This window comes from Caretta caretta, chromosome 2 (assembly GCF_965140235.1).
Source record: "Caretta caretta isolate rCarCar2 chromosome 2, rCarCar1.hap1, whole genome shotgun sequence".
NCBI lineage: Eukaryota > Metazoa > Chordata > Testudines > Cheloniidae > Caretta > Caretta caretta.
The window spans coordinates 260,391,722-260,411,744 of record NC_134207.1 but is presented as its reverse complement, the minus strand read 5'-3'; the positions used below and the strand labels follow the sequence as shown (position 1 = coordinate 260,411,744).

The 20,023-nt window shown below is 42.4% G+C and overlaps 1 protein-coding gene across 2 annotated transcripts in view; it reads right to left on the bottom strand.

Annotated features, from left to right (window-relative positions):
• Positions 1–9,708: 9,708 nt before the first annotated feature.
• GHRHR (growth hormone releasing hormone receptor) overlaps positions 9,709–20,023 on the bottom strand; it is a 43,857-nt gene continuing 33,542 nt past the window's right edge. For both annotated transcript variants that reach the window (XM_048842186.2, XM_075126032.1), the window contains 2 exons: positions 19,865–19,906; positions 9,709–13,656 (listed from right to left, as the gene is read on the bottom strand). In XM_048842186.2, the coding sequence (XP_048698143.2) occupies positions 13,531–13,656; positions 19,865–19,906 (168 nt within the window). In that variant the 3' untranslated portion in view covers positions 9,709–13,530. The remainder of the gene's footprint in view (positions 13,657–19,864; positions 19,907–20,023) is intronic.

Here is a 20,023-nt window from a genome sequence, read left to right as displayed (position 1 = left end):
AAACCAAAGATTAATTTCAGCCAGACTACTGGGTAGCAATAGCTGTTCAGCTACACCCGTCTAGGATTTGAATTTGCCATCTGCAGGTAAAAGATTCGATCTCCAGTGCTAGTCCTCTCCGGCACACTTAGGTGCCGAACACCCATTGATTTCAATTAGTTACCGGAGAGCCTCAAATTTATAGCTGAAAGATACGTGATCCAATTCTATGTCAACAAAGAGACATCATCACAATAATGCTTGGTAGTAACATAGGTCTTAAATCAACAAGGTACTTAAACACCATTAAGCATGTAGGTCAAGACCTATTGGTTTTCTTAGCTTGTTGGATCAGGGCCATACTGTCTTCCATGCAAGGATGTGTTCAGAAACATTAATTAAAGAAAATGCAACATCAGTGGGAAATTTACCTCAAAAATGTCTGGTTTTCATTGCAATTTTGATTGTTTCTAAATTTTACAACTAGTTCTAGTCAGCCTCTGAGCCTCATGGTATTTGTTCTTATTCCTTCATTGTCTCAGCATTTCTCATGTAGGCAGCAAGGTGTGCAAGCCATTATGTTCCATGTTTGGAAAGGGGGTCTTTTTCCTGTAAAATATGCGACAGTTATAGAATATGTAATGGTGCAGTACAGTAGAAAATATTATTGACCACTCATCATGCTATAAAATTAATATTCAGTCACACATGCAAAATCTACATTTAACAAAAAACAATAGATGTAATTAACGATGTGAACAAACTAAAGACCAGATTTCAATAAAACCCTCTTTAGCGGATTCAGAATCCAGGTCTGGATCCACATCAGAATGTCATGGCTATGACAAATGGCCCAAATGATGAACACTGCATGACATCAGGGGTTTCAAAAAGATGAATCTCTATCTAAATTGTGTGTCCTGTTGCCCATCTCTGAAAGCAGAGGTGGAAAACAAAACACACAAAGGGACCAAGAGTGGCTTTGACACCCAGCGCTGAGTAAGAGGCAGCTCCCAGTTCCACTGCCAAAGTATAGACACGGAACCAGACGGTGACTCTCTCTGGTCCTGGGTTCCCCATTTCCTCCAAGGGTAATATAATTCACTATCTCTATCCCTGACAAAAATTATTTCCCCATTTACTCCAGTGCAGCTGTGCTGACTGGTGCAATTGGAGGGTGGAACCAAGGCTCTGCCATTTGCCCCACCCACCCCCGTCCTGTTCACCTGCACCAAAGGGAGAGTAGCTCTAGGAAGGCTGTTTCCTCCCCACCAAAACACATGCTACTACCAGCACTACAGAAAGCTCTTGCCGTCAGGGGCAGCAAGATGTATGGGCCTGTGGTGCCTGGGCTCCAGGAATATTCAGGGCCTGGGGACCCTGCTCCACCAATGTTCGGGGCTGAGTCTCTCCCCCGACCCTGCCCGCCACCCCCACGCACCTCCCCCAGTGTGTCTCCCCGTTCTTACAGCCCCCGGGCAATTTAAAAGGTCCCGGGGGCCCCCGGCCACCGCCACCAGCAGTGCAGCAGGACTAAGGCGGCTTCCTGCCTCCCTGCTCCATGCTGCTCCGGGAAGCGGCCCCTGGGTGGGGGGTGTCCCCCCCGCTGCCCGAGCACCGAGCTGCTGCCAGAGGGGTTTAAGGGTCACTTTTGGAGATGACGCTCCCCAAGGTAAGTGCCAACCCCATGACCCGCTCCTGCATCCCAAGCCCCTGGCCCATCCCAGAGCCCGCACCCAATCTCCCTCCCAGAGCCCGACTCCTCACCCCTCCCAACCCAAACTCCCTCTCAGAGCCTGAACCGCGCCCACACCCAAACTCCCTCCTGGAGCCCAAACCCCCTCCGCACCCAAACTCCCTCCCAGAGGCTTCGGTGGGGTGTGGGAAGGGGGCGGGACTTGGACCTGTTCTGGGCACCACGAAAAATTATCCAAACCTGCAGCTAGTGCTTGCAGTTTAGTGAAGGGGTGCCATATTCCTTCCCCCAAAGTGCCCTGAGCTGGCACATGGACCCAGGGGCACAATGGCGCCCAGTGGAAATAGCAATCGTTGTGCTGTGAAGCTATAACCCACTGAGGAGATCTCTCGGTGCCATCACAATCATTGCAGAGACCTAAGGGAGGCAGAAAGGAAAGGGATTAGCATCCCAGCTGGAGGATGGACAGCGGATTTCACTGGTGCTGGAATTCCTCTGTATTTTGAACCACTCTCTGGAAAGCAAGTCAAGCAATTCATCCTTCGAAAGGAACATCTTAATAGTTATGTGTCAAGAGAAAGAGTCAAAAATAGGAGCAAGTTGTAGATTGAATGACTATCTGTTAAGGTCTCCTGCTGCCATCTAGTGGGAGAGGCGCTTATTGGTTTTGAGTGGGTTTTTTTTTTCTTCAGATCTACATAAATAAAACAATAGTAACAGTCAAAATAATGCATTGAATATACTCCGTGCCTATCTATACACAACGTATCCAGGATCTTTGTTGTATAAAATATAAAGATTAAAGAACTAAAAAAAGTATCAAAACAACAATTAAACTGAGCACAGAACTACCAATTAAAGCACCATCCATCTGAAAAAAGAAAGTGGTTCTGTAGTCATTCTCAGACCCAAAAGGGGGACCTTCCATCGTCCAAGGTCCACAGTGGCAAAGATACCATTCTGTGTCCTCCAGGCACCACCAGCCCCAGGTGTTGCGGGGTGAGATGCTACATAGGGAGCTAGAAGCTCGGAAAGTTCTTGGATCCAGTCTATTAATTGAATAAAGCATCTATTTCCAAAAAGCACCTCGGCTCCATGCATAATGACATTCAACGTTGCTTTTGTTACCCAGTGTCATCGGCCCATCTACAGATCACCAGCCTTAACTCCATCCCCCAAATCTACAGACAGGTAGAGCTGGAAGAAAAAATTATATTTTGGTTTGCTGGTCATTCAAAAAAAAAAAAAAGGGTGAGGGTTCATTTTGTGTTGAACCGAAAATATATTTTTTTAAAATTTTTGAATAATTCGAATGTCAAAAAAAATGGTATCGCAGGTCAATTGACAAGGCTCAGTTGAATAAAATTGAAATGTTCCATTCTGCTTTCAATCATTTTAAAATATTTTATTGGGATTTAAAAAAAAAACAATTAACAGAAGTTTTTAAATGAAAAGTCATTTGGAATCAAAACATCAAAACTTTTCGTTTCACAAAGGTTGAAACAAAACACCATGATTTTGGGATGGGTTTTTTTTAGGCTGTTTTCAACTGAAACAACTTGGCAAAACTGATAAGAATGAATAAAATGTTCAGATGTTGCCGCGTTTGCATTTTTCAGCCATAAAAAGGTTTGGACAAAATCATTCCCCCATCTGCCCGCACAACAGGACCTCTCAGTAGCATTGGGGAAATCTTTAAAATAGGAATTCTCTTGCTTTTGTAAGATTGTGTCAAACCCACTTATTTTCCTGTAATGTTGCTTTTCTCTTTAGAGATCACTTGTTTCTGTCTTCATGCAGGCAGAAGATCAAGTGACCTTCCATCATCAAAACAGATGGGGTTCTGTGTTCTCTTTTGTTTGTTCATTCCATTATTACTTTCCCCGCACTGAAGGGTGGTCATTCTCACTGGCCTTGAGAAGGCAGCACAAGAGCTAACCTGAGAAATGACTCCAGCCTGCCAATGCAGTAAGCGTGCAGCTAAATTGTTCTGTTTACATTATAGCAGTCATCGGGCAGTGCAGTGGTTATTGAGAATAATGTATGTTATAAAAGTTCAGTTAGGGAGAGATGCAGCCAGAAATATAGCTTTGGCTCGCAGTGACTGTGAACTACTTGATTAAACTAAGTGAGCACTTGTTGTGTATGGTATAATAGGTGAGTTGCTAGAACAAAAGAGTAATTTTCCTAAAACACTGTAAACATGTGCCCATTCAGCCTAGCTACAATGGAAATTGGAAAAAGAACATTGCTTTCTCTCTAGTGTCATAGATTTTAAGGCCAGAACTCTTATGATTATGTAGCCTTCTGTGTAACACAGGTCACAGTACAACAGAGGAGAACCAAGAGGCATTTAGAGCTGAGTTTTCAGAAGTGGCCACTGATAGAGGGTGCCTTGATTTCAGTTGCCATTCTGAAAATCAGGCCCAGGGGATCTCGGGTTTGGCAGCCAAAATGGGTGGAAGTTGGCAGAAGAAGAAATAGAACAAAAGTACAGAAAGAACTTGCAACAACCAACGTATTCATCATCATATGGCTCCTGTCTTGAGGAGGCTTGTATATAGCTGGCGCCCAGATATTGTACTGCAATGCAAAGTATATTAAATATGCATGTATAATTATGCAAAGGCCCCTTTACAGTACAAAAGGGCCATCAAACAGGTGTAAGTTATGTTTATACATAAAGTGTATTTACATATACTTTACATGAAAATGAGAACAAGGCCCAATATTTCTGTCAAACAAATAACATTTCAAACATAGAGGAAGAGTAGGTAAATCAGTGTCACTTATAAAGTCAATGTGATAAGTAAAGGAACAGAGATCCATTCTATATTATATTATACATATACATATACATACATTTACTATACATATATTCTTGAAATTGTTGAAAATTTAGGAGACATTAATATACATACGTATGGTTCTTACCATTAAGATATATAGCATTTACTATTAATATACTGTAAAATGCTTGCCAAATCCTATTGCTACATAAAATAAAAATCTCTCTTTCTACTTTCTTTTTTTAACATTATACAATAACTATAATTTTTCGAAAGCTTTTATGAGATCATGTTCATCAACAAACAGTACTGAGACTTTGGGGACAGATCATTTAGATTGGTTTATAGTTTTGATTAAAAGCATTACGCTCTTTGTAGTAATTATGCAGTCATTGATCTTGAGGATATCATATTAGCCTCTTAGTTTGACACACTATGAGTGCAGCTTGGGATGGGTACTCCATATGAAGATATAATTGACAGTCAAAGCAGATGTAGATTCTGCTTGCCTGATCTCATTCAATTTCAATTTTCAGAAAACTCTCTGAGAACTAGGGTCTTCAGAGTTAAGGATAGCACTGGCTACTGTGTTTGGCTGGGGTGGTCCTTTGTTGTAATCTACCTAATTTACAAACACAGGAGCTTCTGTTTTTAAAAATACAGAGATAGCTACAAACAACACCAAATGACCCAGAGACTCTTAAACATTGAGGGAGTCTAAAGTCTAAACCCAGTGTCTCATCCACATTTTACTAACGGACTCATAAGAGAATAAACCAAAAATTCCTTAAGCACTTGTGGTTTGGGCCCATTTCTACTTTTTTATTTGAAGGGGATGTAAAGAGTGGAATGCCCGTTCTTTTGCCTGTTGTAGGGAGAGTGGTCAAACCAATATACTTCTGACCCCACAGAACTATGTCAGAGGAAACTCCATGTATTTGCTGCAATGTTGTCATTGAAGAGAGGTGGCTGTTAAGAGTAGAGACAGAACCACTGAAAAGCTACACTTTGTGGCACCAATCCCCTACAAACTTATGGGGATTTCACTGGGTAAGATAGTGCTGACCTCTCTATATGTTGGATAAAACCATAGGAAGCTGCACCTTTACTCCCATGATTATAATTAAATCACATGCTTCAGAGCTTTAACCAGTCACCTGCAGGAGTCAGGAAAGATTTTTTCTCCCTGATGCTCAATTGGTCAGATGTACTTTGAGGTTATTTTTCACCTTCCTCTGAAGCATCAGAGGTTAGCCACAGCTGGAGATGGGACACTGGATGGGGTGGACCAATGCGGTGAGGTGGTATAAAGAATCCCCTTTCTTAGATGCCTGGCGGGTATCTCTTGCTCACATGCTCAGGGTCAAACTGACTGCCAGATTTGGGGTTGGGAAGGGATTTTCCCACAGCTGAGATCGGCGGGGATCGGGCATGGGGAGGTTCACATTCCTCTGCATCAGGGAGTACAGTTCACCTGCTAGGATCATCTGGGCATATTTCACTAATCAGTTCCCTGCCATTGCAGGGGCCTTTGTCCATTGGTGGCACCTTAGAATCATAGAATCACAGAATATCAGGGTTGGAAGGGAGGTCATCTAGTTCAACCCCCTACTCAAAGCAGGACCAATCCCCAACTAAATCATCCCAGCTAGGGCTTTGTCAAGCCTGACCTTATAAACCACTAAGGAAGGAGATTCCACCACCTGCCTAGGTAACCCATTCCAGTGCTTCACCACCCTCCTAGTGAAAATGTTTTTCCTAATATCCAACCTAAACCTCCCCCACTGCAACTTGAAACCATTACTCCTTGTTCTGTCATCTGGTACCACTGAGAACAATCTAGATCCATCCTCTTTGGAACCCCCTACCAGGTAGTTGAAAGCAGCTATCAAACCCCCCCGCATTCTTCTCTTCTGCAGAATAAATTATCCCAGTTCCCTCAGCCTCTCCTCATAAGTCATGTGCTTCAGCCCCCTAATCATTTTTGTTGCCCTCCGCTGGACTCTTTCCAATTTTTCCACATTCTCCTTGTAGTGTGGGGCCCAAAACTGGACACAGTACTCCAGATGACCAATGCCGAATAGAGGGGAATGATCATGTCCCTCGATCTGCTGGCAATACTCCTATTTATAAAGCCCAAGATGCTGTTAGCCTTCTTGGCAACAAGGGCACACTGTTGACTCATATCCAGCTTCTCGTCCACTGTAACCGCTAGATCCTTTTCTGCAGAACTGCTGCCTAGCTGCTCGGTCATTAGTCTGTAGCGGTGCATGGGATTCTTCTGGCCTAAGTGCAGGACTCTGCACTTTTCCTTGTTGAACCTCATCAGATTTCTTTTGTCCCAATCCTCTAATTTGTCTGGGTTTCTCTGTATCCTATCCCTACCCTCCAGCATATCTACCACTCCTCCCAGTTTAGTGTCATCTGCAAATTTGCTGAGGGTGCAATCCACACCATCCTCCAAATCATTAATGAAGATATTGAACAAAACCAGCCCCAGGACCAACCCTTGGGGAGCTCCACTTGATACCGGCTGCCAACTAGACATGGAGCCATTGATCACGACACGTTGAGCCCGATGATCTAGCCAGCTTTCTATCCACCTTATAATCCATTCATCCAGCCCATACCTCTTTAGCTTGCAGGCAAGAATACTGTGGGAGACCGTATCAAAAGCTTTGCTAAAGTGGTGGCCAGCACATCCCTCGGCCCGCACCGTTTCCCGCAGCCCCCATTGGCCTGAAATAGCAAACCGCGGCCAGTGGGAGCTGCAATCAGCTGAACCTGCGGACGCTGCAGGTAAACAAACCATCCTCACCCGCCAGCAGATTTTCCTGATGAGCCGCATGCCAAAGGTTGCCAATCCCTGTGGTAGAGGCTCATGCACCAAACTCCAGAGGTCCCCGGTTCAATCCTGCCTGCTGACGACCGGGGTCTGTCAGCATTACAAGTGGGGGCTCATCCAGGATTTCAATTGGGAAGTCTCTGAAGCTCAGGACGCGATTCCTTAGCTAGGGAAGTATGCAACCCACACACCTCCTGGGTGTGGTGTTCTGTCCCATCTAGTGGCACTGAGATCACTTAGAGAGAGAGATTAATGAGTTTGCTCTACAGCCTTAGCTAAGAGCGAGTTGGCTTTTAGCTCATGCGGTAGAAGTTCATGCACTAAGCTCCAGAGGCTCCGGTTCAATCCCACCCACCGACGAGCGGGGTCTGTTGGCGTTACACTGTAACCTCACTTTTTTGTTGGTTTGAATTTGTTACCTTTCCCTCTCTGTGCTGGTTCTGCCATAATAAAATAAAAATAAGCGTAGCGCTAGGCACTTTGCCATGGCTAGTGCTTTGACAAGGAAGATGCTCACTTACTGTGATGAAGGGCAGCAACAGAATCTCGAATATGGATATATAGCAGAACTAATGGAGCTGCCTAAATGAACAAAGAGGACCCAAAAGTCTGAGGGCAGAATAATAGACAAGAGAACAAGACAAAGTGCTACCTGGATGAATAATTTAATGCACTGAACACAGATTCAACATGCTACAACAGAACATTTATTCTCAGCTATTAATTGAAGATGGGGTCTTCAGCTACACAGTGCTCCCAAAGCTGCTATTTGTTGATAATTATTAGTATTGTTATTTATCTATATAGTTAGGAACATGACATAAAGATAAGAAGATAAAGTCCTTGACCCAAGAGCTTACAATTTCAGTAGATCTCCCACAGCCAATGGGTGTCACAAAAAGTCGCTAGATCACTGATTCTGTACTGACGGAGAGATATGCCACTTCTTACAACAGCCTTGAAAAGCTTGGGATTTTTCATGAAAGCAGAAAAAAGCTTGTGAGATGATTGGATCACAGCTCCAGGTGTTCTGGCTGTAGAAAGTCAGAATATGTCTTTTAAGAGTTTTTTTCTTCTTCCCACTAGAAACACAAATAAGCGTGTAAAAGTTTAGACTCAGTAGGCCTGATTTGCCACAGTCATAGTCCAATTTTATATTCTAGCTTCATTTTGAGCCACAATGAGACAACAGTTGTGGTTAGTATAATCGCCTGAAGGAGTTCCAGTTCCATTCACTTGTCATACAATTTTTGACTGCATATGAAAGCCAAGAACCTGGAGGAACATAACTGGGTGGTGTAGTAAGCACACACATGTTGGAAAATTCTTAATGTTAGGCCAGCTCAGGACTATCTGAATTTACAGTAAATCTCACTCCCTTTCCAAAAAACAAAAAAGGTAAAAATTGTAAAATGTAAAAATGCAAATGTAAAAAATAGTTTAATTTCTTATTCTGGGCAACACCTTTTAATCAAGGTTACATTGGCGAACCTTGTGATATGTCATGTTTGTCTGTATTATAACAGACATTAAGATTACAATTAAAGCATATTGAATTAGTAGCACAACTCCTTTGTTAAACAAGTACAGATTCAGGAAATTCTCTGCTAGTCTACTGACAAATTACCTCAAAGAGATGGAGAAAATTCACACCACTAAATCCAAAGAAACAGTTCAGTTACTAAGAAAAGGAGGACTTGTGGCACCTTAGAGACTAACCCAATTTATTTGAGCATAAGCTTTCGTGAGCTACAGCTCACTTCATCGGATGCAGTCAGTGGAAAATACAGTGGGGAGATTTTATGTACACAGAGAACATGAAACAATGGTTATTACCATACACACTGTAACAAGAGTGATCAGGTAAGGAGAGCTATTAGCAGCAGGAGAGAAAAAAAACCTGTTGTAGTGATAATCAAGGTGAGGGTTTCCAGCAGTTGACAAGAATGTGTGAGGAACAGTTCAATCTTTCTGGTCACTTGATTACAGACCTAAAAGTGGCAATTCTTCAACAAAAAAAACTTCAAAAACAGACTCCAACAAGAAACTGCTGAATTGAAATTAATTTGCAAACTGGACACCATTAAATTAGGCTTGAATAAAGACTGGGAGTGGATGTGTCATTACACAAAGTAAAACTATTTCCCCATGTTTATTCCTCCCCCGCCCCCACTGTTCCTCACACATTCTTGTCAACTGCTGGAAATGGCCCACCTTGATTATCACTACAAAAGGATTTTTTTCTCTCCTGCTGGTAATAGCTCACCTTACCTGATAACTCTGGTTACAATGTGAATGGTAACACCCATTGTTTCATGTTCTCTGTGTACATAAAATCTCCCCACTGTATTTTCCACTGCATGCATCCGAGGAAGTGAGCTGTAGCTCATGAAAGCTTATGCTCAAATGAATTTGTTAGTCTCTTAGGTGCCACAAGTACTCCTTTTCTTTTTGCGGATAGAGACTAACACAGCTGCTACTCTGAAACCTGAGTTCGGTTACTGGCATTTAAAAGAGGAAACAACAGCAAGAGAATATCTGCTTCTCTTGAGCAAGTTCATTCTCTTTTGTGCCTGCTAACAGTTATGTACAGAAATGAGACTCACGGAGAAATTCTTGAAATGAGAGGAAAAATGGCACTTTCATTTGCGGGTGTTTTTTGTGCCACAGATATAGTGCGTTTCATTATGTTCTCATGAAATGGCTGGTGTTGCATGCAAATAGGTGAGCATTCGATTTCTCACTTTTGTCTGTGAGCAACAGTCTGAATTTCAAAATTTACATTTGAATGTTTTTGCCTGAAAAGTAACCCATTTGGAGTGAAAATGCAAACACAGGAACTGCCATACCAGATCATCCTAGTGGTCAATCCAGTCCAGTACTGTAGCTCCAACAATGGTCAGCGCTAGATGCTTCAGAGGAAAATACAAGAAGCCCTGAAGGCAGTGATAAGATAAACTGTCCTGAGGGAAAGTTTCTTCCTACAAACCCACAGAGGTTGGCTTATGGTCTGAAGCTTTTCCACTTTAACTCAAAAAAAGTAAATTTGGATGTTTATCCCGGTACCACAGTCATGGGCTGCATCACAGAAAGAATAAAGTGGAGTGAAACGTGAGGGCATTCTAGGAGATGGTAGAGCCTTGCACAAACCAAAGAACCCTTATTTGGGTGGAGGTGAGGAGAATGATACACTACATTTCTGAAAATAATGCTTCCTTCACCACCTGCTTGTTTTAGCTTTCATTATGTTGATTCTTATCAGGTTGCTTTAGCACAGTCAAACCTTAGTGGCATAAAGCTTGAGCCAAAGGCCACTGAAGTCAGTTGGAAAGAGAGCCATTGTCATCACTGGCCTTTGGATTCAACCCATAATGCAGGCTCGTACAGAAACACAAATACTTAGACTGATTAAGTCCATGTATTAATGTGTCGTGTTATAAAACTGCCATGTCCTTTTCAGATAAGATCCAATAGCACTCGGGAGGGACAAAAATCATTAACCAATTGAGAGAAGAGAACGTTCGTGTGAAGTAAATATTTTCAGGTTTCCAAGACAAGATTACAAACAATGGAAAAAATTGAGGACAAAAAATTCAACAGTTATCTGTGTCCTGATACGCCATATGTAATATCACTGGTCACGACATGGGAACATGGAAAATGACATCGCACGTTTAGAAACGTACAACACCAAACATAGAATGATCTCGTAAGTACAAGAAAGATTTCTATTTGCCCTCAGTCTCATTCTCTTTTTTCTCAGTGTGGTGACACTATGTGCTCTATGGGGATACATTTCCAACTTGAAGATTAATTTTAAAACCTCAGAAGCTCAAAAACTCTCTTTACTCAATCATGTGAAAATGAATAATCTTATTGAGGCTGGATAATTCCTGGTGTATGGAGTGAAAACTCAATTAATTACCTTGAGGGTTTAATCTTACAATGCCTCCAATCTAATACACATTGACTACATCACTCAACTCTTATAGGTATTTATATAAGGCCCTGACTGCTGGAAAACCCTCATTTCACCTTGGGTCACATACATTCATGTGATCAACATGAATTATAGGTGCTAGCCACCAAAGTGCCCACAGGATCTATGTGGGTAGGGGAAGGGGGTCTCCCAGCTCTGTGTAAGAGATATTGAGGAGAGCCAACATGTGTTGTATTTTCCTGGGAGTCACTGCACAGCTGGGAATTGTGCACCCCCCCCAGTCTCCATCCCCATCCCTAGTGCAGAAGACAGGCCTGTGGGTTAGAGGAAGGAGAGTGGGGTCCAGTGGCAAAGAGACTGACCCCTACTTCCACAAGGGAGGGGGAGGATCTGTCCATGGAAGACCAACCCATCCCATTGAATTACCTGTATCAGGCTACCACACAAGAAAGGGGAAGGCCACTCCTCTCTCTGCCATATGATAATTTTTGTTGTTTAAACTGCTGAGATTAAAGCCCAGCGGAATGCCCAAAGGTACTGGATGGATGCTGATTGACCTCTCGCCCATCATCTTTCACTAAAGTTTATCCTCCCCACTTTCTGAAACTTGCTGTTCCTATTCGAAAAGTTCACTGATAACAATTGCTCTCTCCCCAGACTCCAGCACCCATTTGGGAAAGCTCAATGAAAAGGACAAAGATAGGGAATGCACTTTGATTCCCAAGCTCCTAAATGAGTGTGACGACAATGGAGAGCAAAACCAGCCAAAGCTGTTTAAGAAAGAACTTAAGTCACCTGGCCCTTCTGTAGTTGAGCCCCACAATTCCTATGTCCCTGCTATTTCGAGTGCTCAAGGACACTAGAACAGACATGTAGCCCAGATCCTGAAAGATATTTAAGCTCCTAACTTTCACTGGGAGCCTAAGTACCTTTGAGGATCTGGCCCACAGTCTTTAAGGCAATATGTTCCTTTAAGGCAATATGTTCCAGACGCTATTGTGGAGAAACCTGCATTCATGATACTATTTGCATGCACTAATTGGTAAGAGCCAGCTCTTGTATCATGCATTATTATACTCTCTTCTAGAAGTGGGTGAAAATTTTCTATTGAAATCTTTTTTTGGTTTTTTTGATGGAGAATGGCTTTTCCAAAAAACCAGAAATCTTTGCAAAATAAATTCAAATTTTTGTCAAAAAAAAAAAGGTTTTGTTTTTCCAGTTTAAAACTGAAAAAAAAAAAGCGTTTGTTTTTTTTGACGAAAGCCTGAAAAATCAAGAAGAAAATTTTTGGCAAGTGAACATTTCTTTCATTTTTGTCAAAAATTTTCACAGGGAAAAACAATACTTTCCTGACCACCTCTAGTCTCTTCCCATACTCATTCATTTTCTTCTTTTGTCTCTCTCAAACATCTCCCACTTTCTTACTCACTGTTCTTTCTGTTATTCTCATTGCTTTTCCTTCTCAAGTTAAAATTTATCAATACGTTGCCTATCCTATTCTCTTTCTCCAAAGGGCAGCTTCATTGGTCTCCCTGCTTGTTTTAGTTACTCAGCCCAATTTCTCATAAAACACCACCCTCATGGAATCATCTTCCTCCAACAGCTCAGTTTCCTACTACTTAATTCTCAGAAAGTTTCACTTGTCGGCTACCAAGACACATTGTTTGTGGTGCACGGATCATAATTTGGGAAACAGCTTTTGCACAGTATCAAGAGTTCAGGCTATAGTTGGGTTTCGCCTTAACTCTGAATCTCCTTACTTATGAGGGGATTGATAACATTGTGCTGTAGGTTCAAAAGGCATTCTGTTTCTTGTTTGCTAGTCTACTGATTCACAACCAGCAGTCTGAATCCAGTTCCCACAATTTGAAGAGGCTGGTAGTGCATTCCAGATCTGACACTTTCATGGTGTCACTCTAGGATACTTTGGGTGAGCTCTCAGTTGATGTGCTTTAATGTGTAGTCCATGAAAATAGTTCAGAAATGGACACAAGAAGAGGAGGGTGTTGCTGTTATGATTCTGTTGCTGTGCCTCGTATGATACACATGAAAAGGATTATATTAGCAGCCAATTGGTGTTTGATCTGATGCTGTGATGCTTGTAACTTCATAAACTTCTGTAGAGGTCTGGTGTGGGGAATTTCTATGGAACTAGACAGAACTGGATTAGTCTTCTCTAATTCACTCAGGCATTTTAAGTTACAGTCAGATGATTTAAATTCAGGTTCCTAAATCACATTCGGGCTCTTAAACACCATTGCTCCCAGGCCAGCACCTGTCCCTAACACACAGAGGTAGTCATTTTTATCGCAGAACTAGATGGCATGGTCCACCTCGTCCTCTTCCTCCACATTGGCATAAGTCCATAGCTCTTCCCATGCCATCTCCGGCCAATTTCCGCTTGCACCTGAAAAGGGAAAGAAGATGTTAGTGGTCCGTGAGGTAGATTTCATCTCTATGCCAAATGAGCCCAGTGAGAGGAGGCTTGGACAGGTACGTTCATGGTACCCAACTTGAGTACATATGTTATGGACCCCCTAGGGAACGTTTGTCATGAGAACTAGTCAACATTTTTCAAATGTGACAATTTTAATGACATTTCACAATAAAAAATGGAAAAAAATCTCAGTGTGATTTTTACTGCATATTTTCCAACCAACTACAGAGCTAGAAACATTTTTTAAAATGTTGAAATGTCGACATTTCTAACTTAAAAAAATGAAGAATTTTTTTTAAGTGTGTGACTTTTTTACATCTCTTTCTGATTTAAAACAAAGTGTAATTTTAAAATGAGTTTGAAGCTGTTCTCCATTTTTGTAACTGAATTTCTAAAATAAATTTCTTCTCATAATGCAAATAAAGTACTACCAAAACTTTGGTCTTGCAGTTCGAACTATAAAAACAGACCAACACAACCAGTAGTTATACAATAAGTGACAACTTAATTTGTGATAATACCTTTTGCAGCATCAGACCTTTTGCAGCATGCATAATACCATCTAAGCATCATACAAAATAAAAAGCATTCCTAGGAGGGAGGGAGTTAGATAAGTTAAATATTATTATCCCTTTGTTTCAAAGAGGTGAACGCCCAGATCCTTAAAGATATTTAGATGACTAACTCCGATTGATTTTAATGGCAGTTAGGTGCGTAAATACCTCTGAGGAGATGGCCAAAGTGACTTGCCCAAGGTCACACAGTAGATCAGAGTGAAAAATGTCAGACACATTTCAAAGCCTTTGTGACAGGGACCACATCTACGATGTTTGCACTGCACCTAGCAGATCAGCTTTAGGGCTTGCAGGAACGGCTATAAAATAATACATAATAATAAACACCTAGATGGACAGAGATGGGATTAAAACTCAGGCATCATGTCTCCCAGTTCCATGCTCAGACCACTAGCTCATGTTGCCTTTAATAATTTGATAGCATACCCATTTGACTGTGACAATTGCTTTTGATTCTGTGCACGGTATCTAACCAATGAATAAAAGGCACACTTCTTCCATTTAAAATGAACACTTAGGGTACGTCTTCACTACCCGCTGGATCGGCCGGCAGCAATAAATCGATCCCCGAGCGCTCTCCCATCGACTCCGGTACTCCACAGCGGCAAGAGGCGCAGGCGGAGTCGACTGGGGTGCGGCAGCAGTCGACTCACCGTAGTGAAAACACCATGGTAAGTCGATCTACGTACGTCGACTTCAGCTACATTGTTCACATTGCTGAAGTTGCGTAGCTTAGATCAATCTCATCTCCTCCCCCCCCAAGTTCAAGCCTACTGCATATGTAATGCCTGAGTCCACGACAGGGGCTCCAGGGCACTACCTATAAATAATAAATAATACAATTGGACCTCAGAGTGTGAGCATCTACTGTCTCAGCTAAAAGACTCAGGTCTGTTAACTCAAAGCCAGTATCAGACTTATAAACCACTATGTAGTTCACCCATTAGAGGGCGACAGAGAACCACACCTTAATGGTGAATTGCACACAACACATATCGCTGTGTCTACACTAACATTTTCCTTAAACTTTCCCCGCCTAGATCCACCAGTGGTGCTAAGAATAGTAGGGTGCTAATATAGATGGACTGCTGGCATTTCAACCAGTGAGTCATGCAACAAAAATAATCTCTAGTACTTACATAGTGCTTTTGATGAGTAGATCTCAAGAAACTTTATAAGGGATGTCAGTATTGTTAACCTTTATACAAATAGGAAAACTGAGGCACTGAGCAGTGATGTGACTTGCCCAAGGTCACCTAGCAGGCCAAGCTGGGAACAGAACCCAGCTCTCCACTATCCCAGCCTAGGGTGCTATCTATTGGCTCGCATTGCCTCTCTCACAATGCTAAGAACAGTGCTAGATGAAACCCTGGTTAAAAATGCCAGCAGTCTAAGGGAGCTTAACACAAATGCTCCCACCATTACTACCTCTTTTGGAGCTCAGTCAGTGGTAGAAATCTAGTATTAAACATCTAGTATCGACAAGGCTTATGTGAGAACTGATATTAGTGGGTACATATTTACTGGCATGCTATTCTAGTTGCTTTTACTGCCATACAGTTTTAATTAAAACATTTTTAAAGCTATTCATGAAATAACCGTGCATGTTTCCCAACACAGTGTGTTCCTCTGAGCTTCCGATGACCAGGATAGTGGTTTAACACACAACTCTTTCCACCGGAGTGTGTCATTTAAGAAGTTCCTACTGTGCAATTTTCAAAGCTTGTGCTGGGGATGAGGAGCACATCTCTGTGTGCATGTGTAAATTGCTCTTGCTTGTTTTCTCTTTCTCATCTTCAGCTCCCACAGAGCGGGCACCCTTCTCTGCCTCATAGGAGCTAGGAAGATTCCATCCCTGGAATACCGTGTCCTGTTCTGGTGCCCACATTTCAAAAAGGATGTGGAAATATTGGAACAAGTTCAGAAAAGAGCTACAAGAATGATCTGAGATCTGGAAAACATGGCTTAGAGCAGTGGTGGGCAACCCGCGGCCCGTGGGCCTCATGGGGCTCATCAGGGTAACCTGATTGCGGGCTGTGAGACATTTTGCTGATGTTGACCATTCACAGGCACGCCCCCCTTCCGTCCCCCCTCCCACCGCACTGCAGCTCCCAGTGGCCACAGTTCACCATTCCCGGCCAATGGGAGCTGCAGGAAGTGGCGGCTTGCATGTCCCTATGGCCCACACTGTTTCCCGCAGCTCCCATTGGCCAGGAACGGCGAACCGTGGCCACTGGGAATTACCGGGGGGCCATGCCTGCAGATGGTCAACGTCAGCAAAATGTCTCGTGGCCCACAATCAGATTACCGCAGGTTGCCCACAGGTTGCCCACCACTGGCTTAGAGTGAGAGAATTAAGGAGCTCAATCTACTCCATTTACTCAAGATACAGTTAAGAAGTGGCTTGATTACAGTCTACATGTACCTACATGGGGAAAGAGATCGTTAATAGTAGACCTTAATCTAGCAGAAAAAAACAATTAGACGAAATAGCCGGAAACTGAAGCTAGACAAATTAAGACTAGAATGAAGGCACAACTTCTTTGTAACAATGAGGGTAATTAACCATTGGAACAACTTACCTCGAGATGTGGTGGATTCTCCAGCTCGTAGAGGTATCCAAGCCACTAAGTTTAGACTCTGATCCAAACTTTCCCAGTGTTGTAAGGGATTCAGAGCCAGAGTTCTGGACTGGATCCATTACTGCTTTCTGGGCTTCTTGTCAGTCAGCCAGGAGCAGACATGGAAGCAGCTTTGGCAGGTGCTGCAGCAGGGACTGGCAGACCTGGATGATGTCATCTGGCTGCTATCTGTCATTTTCACTCAAGATGTTTTCTTCCCTCTATTGGTTGTCTGTTTGCTCCAAACCCCACTCGCCCACCCATTCCCTAACAATCTCTTCACCTCAGCTTCACTCCTCCCATCCACCATGCTCTCCTTCTTCCTTCCCCCCACCTCTCCGCTCCCATCTATTCCCCCCTCCTTTCCTTTATCTTTCCATATTTAGCTTATCCCACAATAGCTAAAGTCCCACACAAAGAATTTTTGGAAAACAATTTTGGCATTAATGTGTCATTTGCATACCACCCACTCTGCTGTTTCTCTTTGTACATTATACTCCAGTCTCCTGCCCTATGTCTGTCATGTCTATTTCAATTCCATCAATGGCTATTACACAAGGTGATCAGGGATGCAACCCCATGCTCTGGATGTCCTAAGCATCTAAGTGCCAGAAGCTGGGACTGGACAACAGAGGCTGCATCACTCGATAATTGTACTGTTCTGTTCATTTCCTCCGAAGCATCTGGGATTGGTCACTGTCAGAAGACAGGATACTAGGCTAGATGGACCATTGGTCTAATTCAGTGTGGCCATTCTTAGTAGATTCAGTTTATTTTGACCCTTGTTATGTGACAGGGTATAATCTTTGTAACATTAACTCATGTCATGTGACTGAAGCCAGGACATAAATATCAGATTCTTTCAGCATCTGTATTACACACCTGTATTACAATGCATGTCTGAGTGACAGCAAAATGTGGTGCTTAGTATGAAGACTGGAAATAGATATATCACACTAAAGAAATGTTGTCAAAGCTAGAGAGCATAGTGAAAACTACCTGTACTGAACATTATGTGTATTTGACAATCATAGACTTTATGGTCAGAAGGGACCATCATGATCATCTGACCTCCTGCACATGGCAGGCCACAGAACCTCACCCACCCACTCCTGCAACAGACCCAGAACCTCTGGCTGAGTTACTGAAGTCCTCAAAGATTTCAAGTTACAGAGAATCCACCATATACACTAGTTTAAACCTGCAAGTGACCCATTTCCCACGCTGCAGAGGAATGCAACCCTACCCCCAGGGTCTCTGTCAATCTGACCTGGGGGAAAATTCCTTCCTGACCCCAAATATGGAAATCATTTAGACCCTGGGCATGTGGGCGAGACCTGCCAGCCAGACACCTGGGAAAGAAGTCTCTGTAATAACTCAGAGCCCTCCCCTCTTATGTCCTGTCTCCGGCCGTTGGAAATATTAGCTAGTAGCAGTTGTGGATGGCTGTATGTCATTGTGGGCAACCTCATCTGACCACCCCCCCCATAAACATATCAAGTTCAGTCTTGAAGCCAATTAGGTGTTTTACCCCCACTGTTCCCCTCAGAAGGCTGTTCCAGAACTTCACTCCTCTGATGGTTAGAAACCTTCATCTAATTTCAAACCTAAACGTGTTGATAGCCAGTTTATATCCCATTTGTTCCTGTGCCAACATTAGCCCTTAACTTTAATAACTCCTTTCCTTCTGTAGTATTTATAGAAAGCAATCATATCACTCCTCAGTCTTTGTCTGGCTAGGCTAAACAAGCCAAGCTCCTTAAGCGTCCTTTCATAAGGTAAATTCTCCATTCCTCTGATCATCCTAGTAGCCCATCTCTGCACATGTTCCAGTTTGAATTCATCTTTCTTAAACATGGGAGACCAGAATTGCACACAGTATTCCAGATGGGATCTCATCAGTGCCTTGTGCAATGGTAATGATACTTTTTTAGCTCTACTGGAAATACTTCACCTGTTGCATCTTAGGATTGCATTAGCCTTTTCCAGGGTTGCACTACATTGATGGCTCATAGTCACCCTGTGATCAACCAATACACCCAGGTCTTTCTCCTCTGTCGTTTCCAACTGATACATCCCCAGCTTACAGCAAAAATTCTTGTTCATCCCTAAATGCATGATCTTGCACTTTTCACTATTAAATTTCATCCCATTTCTATTACTCCAGTTTTCAAGGTTATCCAAATCTTCTCATATGATAGTCTGGTCCTCCTCCATACTGGCAATAACTCCCAACTTTGTGTCCTCCGCAAATTTAATTAGCACTCTCCCACTTTTTTGTGCCAAGATCATTAATGAAAATGTTAAATAAGATTGGTCCCAAGACTGCTTCTCCACTCCAGCCTGACAGTTCACCTTTCTGCATGACCTACTGTAGTCTCCCCTTTAACAAGTTCCTTACCCACATTTTGATTTTTGTATTAATTCCCATCTTCTCCAATTTAATGAATGATTTCCCATGTGGAACTGTATCAAATGCTTTACTGAAAACCAGGTAGATTAGATCTACTGCATTTCTTTGTTTAGAAAATTGGTTGTCTTCTCAAAGAAAGAGATCAAGTTGGTCTGGCATGATCTACCTTTTGTAAAACAATCTCTCTAAAGTTGACATTATTTCCAACTTAATACAAATCTGTTGGCTCCTTGGGGTATGGACCTTCTTTTTATTCTGTGTTTGTAGATCACCAGCACATACGTGTGTTGGTTCATTGCTGAGCCTGTCACAGTACAAATAATAATAAACAGAGATGGTAATAATTTTCCATTATATTCAGGATAAAATAGCAACAATGTTTCTGCCCACTAGGTGGCTTCATTCTCACGAAGATACTTCAAGGAGATATTCAGCAGCATTAACTCCCATGTCACTAGGCAACCGGGCTAAACTAACACATTTGATCACCTGCCACTGTTAAATTAGGTATTAACTCTATATGGCTTTCATTTAAATCAATAATGAAGAAGAGAATGTAGTTCTCTTACCTCTTGATTAAGGAAACAGTACAGAACGGCTACAATAAATCCCTGAAGAAGCAAAACAGTTAAGTGATAGCACAGGTTTGAAAAGCTGTTTCCGCTAAATCAGTCTGTGATGATACTCCTATATCCTATGCATTGGCGTGAGCGTAAAATATTCTAAGC